Source organism: Gobio gobio, assembly GCF_949357685.1.
Source record: "Gobio gobio genome assembly, chromosome: 7".
NCBI classification, from domain to species: Eukaryota; Metazoa; Chordata; class Actinopteri; order Cypriniformes; family Gobionidae; genus Gobio; species Gobio gobio.
In genome coordinates, this window is record NC_137103.1 from 50,541,704 (window position 1) to 50,554,583 (window position 12,880).

The 12,880-nt window shown below is 39.3% G+C and overlaps 1 protein-coding gene across 1 annotated transcript in view; it reads left to right on the forward strand.

The window, feature by feature from the left end:
* Window positions 1-12,880, forward strand: part of lrp2a (low density lipoprotein receptor-related protein 2a) — a gene marked incomplete at its 5' end in the record, with an annotated part of 148,918 nt that overhangs the window by 107,089 nt on the left and 28,949 nt on the right. The window contains 8 exons of the mRNA XM_079821156.1: window positions 757-934; window positions 1,079-1,275; window positions 2,487-2,732; window positions 2,813-2,941; window positions 5,500-5,619; window positions 11,407-11,523; window positions 11,800-11,916; window positions 12,423-12,560. Of these exons, the coding sequence (XP_079677282.1) occupies window positions 757-934; window positions 1,079-1,275; window positions 2,487-2,732; window positions 2,813-2,941; window positions 5,500-5,619; window positions 11,407-11,523; window positions 11,800-11,916; window positions 12,423-12,560 (1,242 nt within the window). The remainder of the gene's footprint in view (window positions 1-756; window positions 935-1,078; window positions 1,276-2,486; window positions 2,733-2,812; window positions 2,942-5,499; window positions 5,620-11,406; window positions 11,524-11,799; window positions 11,917-12,422; window positions 12,561-12,880) is intronic.

A 12,880-nucleotide genomic window follows, 5' to 3' on the forward strand; every position in this document is an offset into this window, starting at 1 on the left:
AGTGTTTGATTTTAAGGATGAATAATCATAAGAATATTATAAATTCATATTTATTTTAATTGCAAACATTGAATGTATTTCAAACATTGAATGTTTAGTTAATCAAACACTGAAATGTTTCGGTTTGAATTTAATATAAATAAATATAATAAATATTAATGTGAATATTACTGTTTTGTATTCGTATTGTAATTTATTCAATGTTTGACATTAAAAATAGATATTAACTTAATATAATAATATTCTTACAATTATCTTACGATTGTGTTTGCTTTTATTTTAACATGTTTATTTTATATTTAGTCATGTTTTTATTATTCTAAGGACATTTATTTTACTTTTCTACAAATAATTGGGATAATCATAAGATTTTTTTTTCTTATGTATGAATAATCATAGGAATATTATAAATATATATATTTATTTGCAAACATTGAATGCATTTAAAACATTGAATATTTCCTTAAAAATCAAACACTGAATACAAATGTATTCAGTGTTTAAAAATCAACTAAACATTATATAGTTATATAGTTAATTACTATTTGCATTTCTTTTATCATGTTTATTTATTCTTCTTATGTAAATTTTTTTTGCGTTGTACGAATAATAGCAAATATTTTTTCATATTTATTTTAATTGCAAACATTGAATAATAATTGTCTACAATTCAGGACAAGCCTGCAACCCATTTTTGGTCTTGACCCTTTTGCACAGAACCACTGATATAACTCTCACTATATCTTTCCCCTGTAGTGACGAATCCTTGTGCGGTCAATAACGGAGGCTGTTCTCACCTGTGTCTTCTGCAAGCGGGGGGTCAAGGTTATACCTGCGAGTGCCCTGACCACTTCCTTACCGTGCAGATAGGGGGCGTGGCACGCTGTCTGCCCATGTGTTCCAGCACGCAGTACAGATGTGCAGACAACGAACGGTTCGTTTATCCTTGCCGCTTTCATTTCAGACTCTGTTCTAAATCCTAATGAGCTGCTTTGCTGTATACTGCCTATGTAGGCAGCTGCCTTCTAAGGAAGCATCCAAAGTCAAATAGAATATTTTGTTTTGTCTTTCTCTAAAGCTGTATCCCTATTTGGTGGAAGTGTGATGGTCAGCGGGACTGCAGAGATGGCTCGGATGAACCCTCCACATGTCCCGTCCGGCACTGCAGACTAGGCCAGTTCCAGTGTAATGACGGAAACTGCACCAGCCCGCACTTCCTGTGTAACTCTAATCACGACTGTCCCGATGGCTCGGATGAGGACACTGTGCTGTGTGGTATGGAACAAACCAATATCATGTCAATGGCCCCTTTCACACATACAGTCTTTACTGGTAAATTACTGTTAAGAGATCATGTGTGAACAGGACCTTTTCAAAAATACCAGTAAATCCGTTCTGGCAGTTTACCAGTATGAGAAGTTGTAAAAATGCTGTGTGAGCAAAAAAATTATGAGCATGTACGAAGTCTGAACATCCTGACGTAAGAAGTCTGCTTTGGGCCAATCATAAAGTTCCTATGGAAATGACGTGATTACTCTGCACTGTTTACAGTAAGCTCCGCTGATGTAAATATGCGCTAGATTGACATCTTTGACTATTGCGCCGCATCTCGTGACTTTTTCAACGTGTCACGCTCGAGACCCAGCCTTCCATTCATCAGCGCTGCGGCTCTGCAGTTGGATAGTATTATGCGCGTCTCGTGTGTTTAAGAGCAAATAGCACTCTGGGTCTGGGAACACACCACTGTCAGGGCTCAATCCGAGGGGCGGGATAAACGGTTGTCTTTCAAATTCCCTCTGCACGCAATAGGATAGCGCTACAACCAACCAGAGGGGCGCTATCAGTAGTGAGACAACAATCTCAAGCGGGTTGTCGCTGAGTCCCATGTGTTTTCCCACCAGCGGAGTTAGTTGATAGATTAAACTTTTGCCGTATCCGGTCGGCAAAACTCAGAACACATTTTAAGAATGACTTCAGTGCCATTCTTTGCTCTTTTCTCAAAGAAAAGCTTAACTCCAAGTCTTCCAGAGTCGCGGTCAAAGCCGTTTCGAAAGGCCGCTGTTCGCCAGCAGCAGCAGCTTTATGTTAAGCCCGCCCATCGACTCTATACATGATGTGATTGGCTTGACTAGAGTTTGGTTTTTCATGCTCGCAAGCCAACGGAGAGTTGCTAGATTTACATTTGCTGCCGCTAGGGTGCTTCTAGATTTCTAGGCTGTGTGTGAACAGTATATTTGTGTATTTACCAAAGTCATTCTGGTAATTTACTGGGATTACTGTGTAAAAGGAACTAATGTTTACACTGATGCTGATGATATGGCCTTGTGGCTAAAGATCAGGGCAGGAAGCTGAAAGGTTGTAGGTTTGAACCCCATGATAAAATGCACAATGCATACAAAACAACACTGCTATTCTGATATTTGATTTTGATTGGGCTGGTTCCATGCTGTGTTTAGAAATGCATCTTCCTGTTTCTGTACCATCAGCCACGCATCAGTGCGAGTCGCATCAGTGGCAGTGTGCCAATAAACGCTGCATCTCTGAGGCCTGGCAGTGTGATGGCGAGAACGACTGTGGTGACGGCTCCGATGAGGATCCCGCACACTGCTCCAGCAGGACCTGCAGACCCGGACAGTTCAAGTGCAGGAACGGCCGCTGCATCCCGCAGAGCTGGAAATGTGACGTGGATGACGACTGTGGAGACAACTCTGACGAGCCCATCGACGAATGCAGTGAGTTACTGACACGGTGGACTTAAATCTCTTGCACTATTTTGTATTGTTCTTAATCATCTTTGTGGTGTTGTTTGCAGTGGGTCCAGCGTACAGATGTGACAATCACACAGAGTTTGACTGCAGGACAAACTACCGCTGCGTTCCTCTGTGGGCCGTGTGCAATGGACACAACGACTGCAGGGACAACAGCGACGAACAGAACTGCGGTGAGACATCAGACAAACCCACAAATGAAACTTGACTCAGCGGAACGGTTTTTATTCACAAACAGCAGTGCTTACAACTGATGAACAATTAATGAAATAGTTAAGTAATTGTAAAAGTGGTAATATTACAATTTAATTACTTAACTGAAAACACAACTCACAATCAACAGTGCTTAAATGTGCACGATGTAACTTTTCCGTCCGCTAGAGGTTGCCTATTCAAAACAAAGGCTTAGTTTGATGACGCCACATTTGAGGGCAGAATCTTGGGACGTGTGGTCTTCACCTCACAGCCGGTGCAAAAGAATCGGGATAGGACTCCGTCAGAAATCATGTTCATGGATGTGATTATTAACGTTACTGTAGTATGAAGCAGAAGCAGGAGCGAGTGTTGTGGAGCTGAGCAAGGCCGCTGGAGCGATTGTTAATAAGATGAACTCAACACACGCCTCGCGAGCAGCGGGACTTTTATTATGCCACAGTTGCCGGCGCTATTTCTGCTTTTCCGGTCATGCATATGAGGTAACGCAGCTCTGTTTATCATATTAGATACATCTGAGTGTGTTGAAAATGATGTTATGGCGTTCGCTCGGCGGCTGCTATGACACTTGTTCACACTGCAGTGAGAGTAAAGCGTTTCTGCAGAATAAAACCAGAAAGTGAGGTAACGCAGATATGACGCAATAGACAGGCGACTCCCTCACACGCATATCTCACACGTCCCGATTCCTTGGTTAAAATAGCAATTTCTCATGATTTATAAATAGTTGGAAACATTTTCGATATTGTAAGTACTCAACTGAACAAAATATATAACACTAGCCTAGTGGTTTTTGGATATTTTACTGAATTTTTTTACAAAGTGCACCTTTAATAAAAAATATTCAAATTAGTAATATTCAAATAATGAATTTCTGCTTTTTTCTGCTTCTTAACAAGTCTGCTCATCTGAACAAAGAGGCTTTAAATACATTTTCACATTCGAATCAACCGATTTTTAGAATCAATTCCCGTCCTGAGTTTTTTACTTTTTTGATACGCCGCTTCACTCAGACAAAACGCCACAATATAGCAGTAAAGTCGGCTGCAATTTCTGTTTTATGCTGACATAATAAAAAATAATAAAAATAGGCAAAAATGAAGATCAAGTACATATAAGTACAGTATATATAATTACTTTGCATTGTCCCCATTATCAGTGATGTTATATAATGGTGTGTGTGTTTGTCATGATGGATTGAAATCACGAGGAGTTATTCGCCCTCTCACACTCCAGTGTATTAGTGAGTGTTAGTTCAGTCTCTCTGTGATGGACGGGCCCTCGTGACCCCTCCTCCTGTCTGGGGCCACACCACTGATTTATGTGTGTGTTAGGTATGTCTGTGTCAGGCACCAATGTGTGTGTGTGTGTGTGTGTGTGTGTGTGTGTGTGTGTGTGTGTGTGTGTGTGTGTGTGTGTGTGTGTGTGTGTGTGTGTGTGTGTGTGTGTGTGTGTGTGTGTGTGTGTGTGTGTGTGTGCAGATGTGATTATGTTTGTATTGTTTCATTATTGGAAGGTTTTACTCTGATTTTAGCACACTAAAAATTATCATTATTTTAACATTTTATCAACTAAAACCTGTTATTCGGTTAATGTTCTCTTACTATGTGTAATTTACTACATATGATTTATGACTACATGTCATTTTACAATAGTGTTCAATTTACTGTTTTACAGTAACAGTTTTTGTGAGTGAAAAACAAGTCATATAATTTACAGTGAAAAAAAATTATGTCAGTTTATGGAAAAGCGACTGGTGATGAGCTTTCATTCATCATGTGGCTTTCTCATTACCACCTGTGGGTTTTGGTGGTTGTAAATGTAACATATATTTATTTATACATAAGTTTATGAATATCATATACTTCAATAGGTTGGTATTTTAACATTATATATAAGGTTAACATTATATTAACCTAAAATGTTGCTACCGTATCTTTTACAGCAAAATTCAAGCACCACTTCTGCAGTTTTTTTACCATAAATTTCACAGATTTTTTTTGTCTGTGATCTGACTGATGTATACATAAACACACTCACACGTAGTCCTGGTTCTCCTGGGTCTTATCAGCTCCTCCTCGCTCCATTAGTGCCATCCTGCACAGAGAGGAGAGATCGCCCTAATCTGACTGTAAGAATGTGCCGCCCGGGTCAGATGTTCGTACAACTCCTCTACCTTGCTCTCCTCTGTCCACCATGTGCATATTTTCTGCCCCATTTCATTCTCTTCTCTTCTCTTCTCTTCTCTTCTCTTCTCTTCTCTTCTCTTCTCTTCTCTTCTCTTCTCTTCTCTTCTCTTCTCTTCTCTTCTCTTCTCTTCTCTTCTCTTCTCTTCTCTTCTCTTCTCTTCTCTTCTCTTCTCTTTAAATAAGGTCTTATTTATCAGACGTATCTACTAATGTACTGGTACTTTCTGTCAAAGACACTAAGATCTGTGTGACTGTGTCTGTCTTTCCACTTCCACTCTTTTTAACTTTAGCATGTTTGTGTGAGCCTGTGTTGTCTGTTGTGTTTGCAGAGGAGTTGACCTGTGAGCCGGCGGGTGATTTCCGCTGTGATAACCACCAGTGCATCCCCCTGCGCTGGCGCTGCGACGGAGACAATGACTGCAGCGATGGATCAGATGAACACAACTGCAGTGAGTAGCAGAACTCTGACCTCTCGGGTTCGGTCAGCTCAATATAAAAACACGAGTAACAAGAGGGATAGAATCATTATTTACTCAGCCTTGTGTGATTCAGTGGAATACAATAGTTGATTTTATTTTATAATTTTTAAGAATATCCTGGACACCCTATCCTGGACTGGTTTCGAAAATGTAAAACTCTCACTTAGCTCTCTATTTAGGCTACGGACACATCCCTACTTGGAATATAATGTACAGATTATATACAATTATATAACTTTTATGTATTTTTTTCCATTCATATTCAATTGTAAAAGAATGGCTCAGATGTCATTTGTGTTTCTCTGGATTTAAAACATTATTAAAGGGTGAAAACATTATTATTGGATGAACTAGCAGGGCTTGACATTAACAGCAGTGGCGTCTAACGCAGTCACTCCTACTAGCCACTTTGGCGGGTTGAATTTTATAGTCAATAATATAGATTTTTTTTTTATACATATCGATGTTGAAATATCTGAAACGCTTCCAATACTCATTTACTGCAGAATATGTTCACAATATCAACTGCTCTTTCTCTCTCTCTCATCTTACACACAGACCCGCCTCTCCTCACTCACTCGTTTCATTTGCTCCGGATGAATATTGTTGGTGTTACAGGGCTTGAATTTCGGCGTGGGATTTCGCGTATTGTGCATAATTAGACATAATGTTGTACTCACACCCAAAGTGTGAGCACATAAAGCCGCCTTTTAGTGCTAAATTGAGCTCTTTTTCACTGCTTATTGCACTTAAACAGTCAAATACACACAAAATAAGTCAAAATGCCGGTCTTGGCAAGTATTCACATAAACACAGTCAGTTATGTTTAAGTGAAGGTAAACAGTTGAGAAAGAAAACAGTGTAACAGTATAATGGATCCGTGCATCAGGTCTTAAAGTGACAGCAGCCTAATAAACCTGCTGCCAAATTATGAGATAATATAAAAAATATCTATATGGCAGTTTTTCCCCATGGTATCGATGTCAAACCTGTGGCCAGTGAAAATACAGACTGGCGTGTAAATCTGGAAAACCACTAGCCACAGTGGCTGGTGAGCAAAAAAGTTCATGTCAAGCCCTGCTTACCAGAGAAATAGTAACGGTAAAGACAAAGATGAAAAGATTTGATGGGAACAAATTGGAAAGACAGAGAGTGTGGAGGAGACGGCGTGATGGCAGACAAGTTGCTGTTAGGTGTGAAAGGTTGACAAATGGTCTGCGCTAAACCTTTGAGCTGCATGTTGGAGGAAGCGCGCACTTTCTCCTCCCTGCAGAAGAGCTGCGAGGGTGGTGAACGCAGTTCATTCCTCTGATGAATACGGCTATGAACTCACCTCCGAAAAATGGTCCTCTTGCTGAAGAGCAAGCCGTAACTCATTAGATCGAATCCTGCGACACAGTGAAGTGCAGCCTAATCATCGGCCTCATCTGTGTCAGGGGCTTTTTGTGCTTTACTTTAACTGTTCAGGTCATGTTTCTGCTGCATTTTGACCTTATAAGCACTTTGTGAAACATTGCTGTTCAACAGACCTACTGTATAATTGCGTCATGTTTGACTATTTTTTTAGTTGATCGTTTATGTAAACAAGTGCCAGATCTTGGGCCATTACGCCACTTCCCAAGCTAACAACATGCTCTAAAAAAAACATTTTGCTAACGTTATGAAAATGTTATTTCTGAATGTTCTCTACATTCAAAACATCCAGTTTTTTTAAATACATTAAAATCTTTTTTTCTGAATGTTCTCTGAACATTCTGAAAACAGTAGTAGCATTTTAATGCACCAAATAGCTGTATTGCTTGTTCAACAATAATTTTACCACAGTTAAGAGGGTTTTAGGCATTCTTCTTTGCTACATGCTTAAAGTCCCCCTGTAGTCAATAATTGTATGATCACCAAAATTACACATTTAAATGTTTTTTCCTCTGAAAAAAAATATGAATGCCTTAAAAGTCCCGTTTTTCCTGTTTTTTTGAAGCTTTGATTGTGTTTACAGTGTGCAATATAACATGTGTTCATGTTTCGCGTGTAAAAACACACAATTTACTTATCTGTATACCGCTGTTTTCACTGTCCTAAAAACGGCTTGAGGATTTCCTTATTCTATGAAGTCCCTCCTTCAGAAATACGTAACGAGTTCTGATTGTGCCAGCGGTTCCCGTGTTGTGATTCGACAGCAGTTTAGCGCACGTTGCCCGGAAAGGTCACGCCTCTTACCATAATGGGGAGATGCATGTGCTCAAACTACAGCGTCCCTGGCCAAAGAAAGGTGATTTGACTCCGGGATGAAAATAACAGCGTCTTGACGACATGGCGACAAACACACTCTACAAACGCAACCGAACGCAACACTTCCTCTTCTCCGCGAGGGAGAGCAACAAGACCACGCCCCCTTTTTTGTGTATTCTTGTGGGTGGAGGTTAGTCAACAAACTGTTCTACTGACGTCATTAAAGCAGGATGTACAGGGATGTAGTCCAAACCGGTCGTTCGCTGTAGGCTGTAAAAGGGAACTTCTGTTAAATAAAATATCTCGCTTGGCATTGAACTTTGAGCTTTATAATTTTACAGGTATAATTTATGCTCTAACAGCAACATTACACACTAACTAAAGTTTGAAAAATGGGATCACGAAGAATAGGACCTTTAAAATAGCTTCAATGTAACTACACCCTCGCTTCATTTAGGCGGCAGTGGCTCAGTGGTTCATGTAGGTTGTCTACAAACCGGAAGGTTGGTGGTTCGATCCCCGGTTCCACCTGACCAAGTGTCGAGGTGTCCATGAGCAAGACACCTAACCCCAGCTGCTCCCGACGAGCTGGATGGCGCCTTGCATGGCTGACACCGCCGTCGGTGTGTGAATGAGTGTGTGAATGGGTGAATGTGAGGCAAAAATGTAAAGCGCTTTGGATGGCCGTAGGTCTGTTAAAAGCGCTATATAAATGCAGTCCATTTACCATTTAGTATACGCGGACCCATTCATATGCAAATTAGCCCCGCCTCCACTAACTCGCACCAGCTCATAGATTCACTCGCTCAACTTGACTCAATTTAGGGTTACACAAAGGTATCGCTGCACAAAGGTATCACTCTTTACAACGTTGGACACATAACGGGAATTAATATGATTAGCATTTTGCGTTACAACCTTATCAAACAGCTATTAATGTGTTGCTAATGTTACACAAACCCTGTTCCCGTTTGCCTTCTCAGTCTGCCTTCTAAAAATCAGCATCCTTAGAAACGCTTTGAACATGATAGAACGTCAGTGGAGAAAGGCATATAGTTCATCATAACATTGTAATATACATCATATACATACATAAAACCTGCTATATTGCTAAATTTACCCGATTTTTCATATCAACAGAAAAATATACCAGGATATCCTGGCTTCTCTTGCGACAGCGGTTAATGATATGCTAAAGCCCGCAAGCCTCGTGGCGTGATTGGTTACAAGGTACTTCGTGATAAGGCTGGGCGGTATATCGAGTTTCTATGATATAGCGATATATTTTTTAGAAACAATATGAATTGAGGCAATGCCATTTATATCGATATACATTAGTTTTATACGAGTGCATTTGAAAAATAGCGGAGGACGCAGAGTGCATAATCCTAAACATGACGCATACTTTATATTAAGGGCTTCAAAATAACTGTTAAGATATAGTTAACGTGTATAGTTTAAATCAGCAGATGCTCTGACAGATACATGTGCTGACTGACATCTGTAAATGTTAGAAAGTCATGCAAATATGTCCATTTTGCTGTCAGGAGAGGACGGGCCTTCTGCAAGTGAATCTCCGCTAAAGTTCAGGCTTTTGTGAACGAGTGCCGCCACAGACCAAACAGACGGAGCGCAATAGAATAAGAGTGCCATAATTCTGATTAAAAGATACATATTGCTCAAATATTTGTTGTTGGACCTACAAGTAAGTGTAATTTTATGAAAGTGACCATTATAATGGGGTAATGAAATGTAAGCTATTATATATTTTTTCCATTTTTAGTTTAGTGAATTAAAAAAATATATATTTAGTTTTTAGATTGATATAAAACAATAGAATGTTACAATGTTAGAATGTGATTTAAACCCCTTTTTGCACACAATGTATTGCATAGCCTAGATGTATTACATTCACTATATTATTTTCATAGCCTTCGATATCAATATTGTTTGTAGGACAACATTGGATATAGAATGTGGATGTGAAATAACATTAAAAATATTTTTCAAATAGAAAAACGTAGAAAATACCAAGATGCATATGGTATCGCCATTTAACCCCAAAATACGGAGATATGATTTTTTTGGCCATATCGCCCAGTCCAACTTTGTAATGTAAGAAACACCAGCGATTTCAAACCTCTTTTTTGAGACTTTCTTTGGTTCACTGGACTTTTAACCCTCTGGAGTCTGAGCTCTTTTGGGCCCTTTAGAAGTTTTGACATGCTCTGACATTTGTGTGTTTTTCAGTTGCTTATAAACACATTAATGGCAAAATTGTAATTACACTGTATTCAGCACAAACTGGGCTACCAGAATATGTGAGCAACATGTATGTACATGCTTGTATTTTTGAGAGAAAAATGTTTATGCATGGATTTTGAAAAAAAAAAAAAAAAAAAATTAAATTAAGGCCTCAAAACACACAATAGATATCTGTTCCCAAGACTTTTGACTCCTGTCTGTATTTGTATAGAGTTTTTTCTTTAAACTGATGTGAGAGTCATTGAGCCTACTCATTCACATAAAACAATACACTGATTTAAAATTTGTAAGACAGTTTCTCTTCACAAAGCCAATATGCGAGGAGGCGTGATATCTAATGAAAAATGATGAGATAGCACCTGAGATAACAAAGGTCTGGCATTAATGAGCTGCATAATGAATGAGCTTCAGGTAGGCCTATGTGACAGAGAGCAACAGAGCAAAGGAAATATATATTTTTTGTAGTTTATTTTATTTGGAATGTAATCAACAAAGGCCTATTATATTTTAAATGATTAGAAGATTTGACTACACTGCAAAAAATGCTCTTCTTATTTGGTATTTTTTCTTGTTTCCAGTCCAAATATTTAAAATTCTTATATCACGATTAATTTACTAGATAAGTACACATTTCTGGATGGAAAATCAAAATGAAGTGAGTTTTTGCTTAGTTAGTTAGTTAGTTAACTTTATTGTCCCCAAGGGGAAATTCTGCTTAGGCACAGTGCAGAGTTGCTTCATAAAGGTAGACCAGATAACTTAAAACAATCTATATTCTCTGCCACAACAATTTGATTTATTAAACTATAATTTATGATTTATTACACCAATTGTTTTAAATAACCTTATGTGATCTCATTTGGCTTTGGATCAAAAAATCAGACACAAAATATATTTTACAATATTCTGCATAATTATAAAAGCTCGTGTAGCATTGCATTATAAATATAATCTATTATGAAAACACCCAACATGGTATAAATAACACAGATAAGCCATATATTGTCGCGATTGTGGAAAAAATACTCAACAATGTGTTTACTTATGAATTTGCACATGGTTTGTCTTAAAGCGTATTAAAAACACCACATAGACATATAAACAACATTAAAAACTTGATTTTCACCACACTCTTCAAGAACACCCCTTGTGGTTAAATCACTGTGGCCAGCAGCCACTTGGGCCTTATCGCTTTATTGGCCTGTCTGCCATATATGTATGTTAAATGTGTGTCTGATTGACACGCTTCTTATGCGTCCGCAGCCCCTCGTTCGTGCACGGAGAGCGAGTTCCGCTGTGACAACCTGCACTGCATTCCTGACCGCTGGGTTTGTGACCATGACAACGACTGCGAGGACAATTCTGACGAGAGAGACTGTGGTGAGTGAAAGAAAAGAAGAGACAGCCGAAAGGAAAGGCTATCAAAAGACAGATGGAGAGAGAAAGAGGACGAGAGTAACGCTCCGTGGCACTAGCCACCATGCTCAACATCATAATACTGTCTTTTTATTACAGATTGATCCTCAGTGGGTGATGTCTCAATGCATTTGTGTGCCTGGATACCTTGTGAATGACTTACAGGAAGTGTGCATAATTCATTCTCCATGGAGGATTGAGAGAGATTGGCTTCATTCTTTGTGGATGAATGTGTTTCAGAGCTGCGGACCTGTCACCCGGGTTTCTTCCAGTGCAATAGCGGCCACTGCATCGCTGAGCGCTTCAAATGTGACGGCAACGCTGACTGTCTCGACTTCACCGATGAAAGTTCCTGTCGTGAGTCTGCCATTTCAATTCTGGAATTGCACTTGAGAACAAGACAGTTGTGGATTATATTGTAGCGCCCTCTAGAGTCCAAAAGGGTAACTTTTCCCACTGATATGGAAACTAGGGAATATCTTGGCCTTGAAAACTCATGGAAGTTTTACCTTTTATTAAAGATTGCGGAGACATACTTACACGATTAATCATTCACAATAAGATAAGGAACCTGTTAAGCATCATTCCTGTATCTTGAACAGTGAGCCATGGCACCAGCAATGCCAAAGTCCTGGGTTTTATTTTTTGTTGTCATCTGATATTGTGACTGCAGTCAAATCAATAATAGTATTCTAGTGTCTTTTCTTTTAAACCCCAACTAAGAAAGCCACAGACGACAGTGGCAAGGAACCCGATTCAATAAATGAATGTTTGAATGCAATGTTAGTCGCTTTCAAATGCCAAATGCTAAATGTATTATGGAAGTTTATGTTGACTTTGAGTTGTGTGTGTGCACATTTCAGCCACACGCTACCCGAACAGCACCTACTGTCCTCCCTTCCTGTTTGAGTGTAAGAACCACGTGTGTGTGCAGCAGCACTGGATATGTGACGGAGATAATGACTGCGGGGATAGTTCAGATGAGGAACTTCATCTCTGCTGTGAGAAACACCTCTATCTATCTATCAATCATCCATCCATCCAATCGATCATAGCCATCCATTCTTCCAATAAATCACATTCATCCATCCATCCATCCAATCGATCACATCCATACATCCGATCACATCCATTAATCCATTCATCCAATCACATCCTTCCATTAATTCATTAAATCGATCACATCCATCCAAATGATCACATCCATCCACCCATCTTCCATCCATTCATATATCCATCCAATCAATCACATCCTTCCATCCAATCGATCACATCCATCCATCATCCATTAATCCATCCAATCAATCACATCCAATCATCC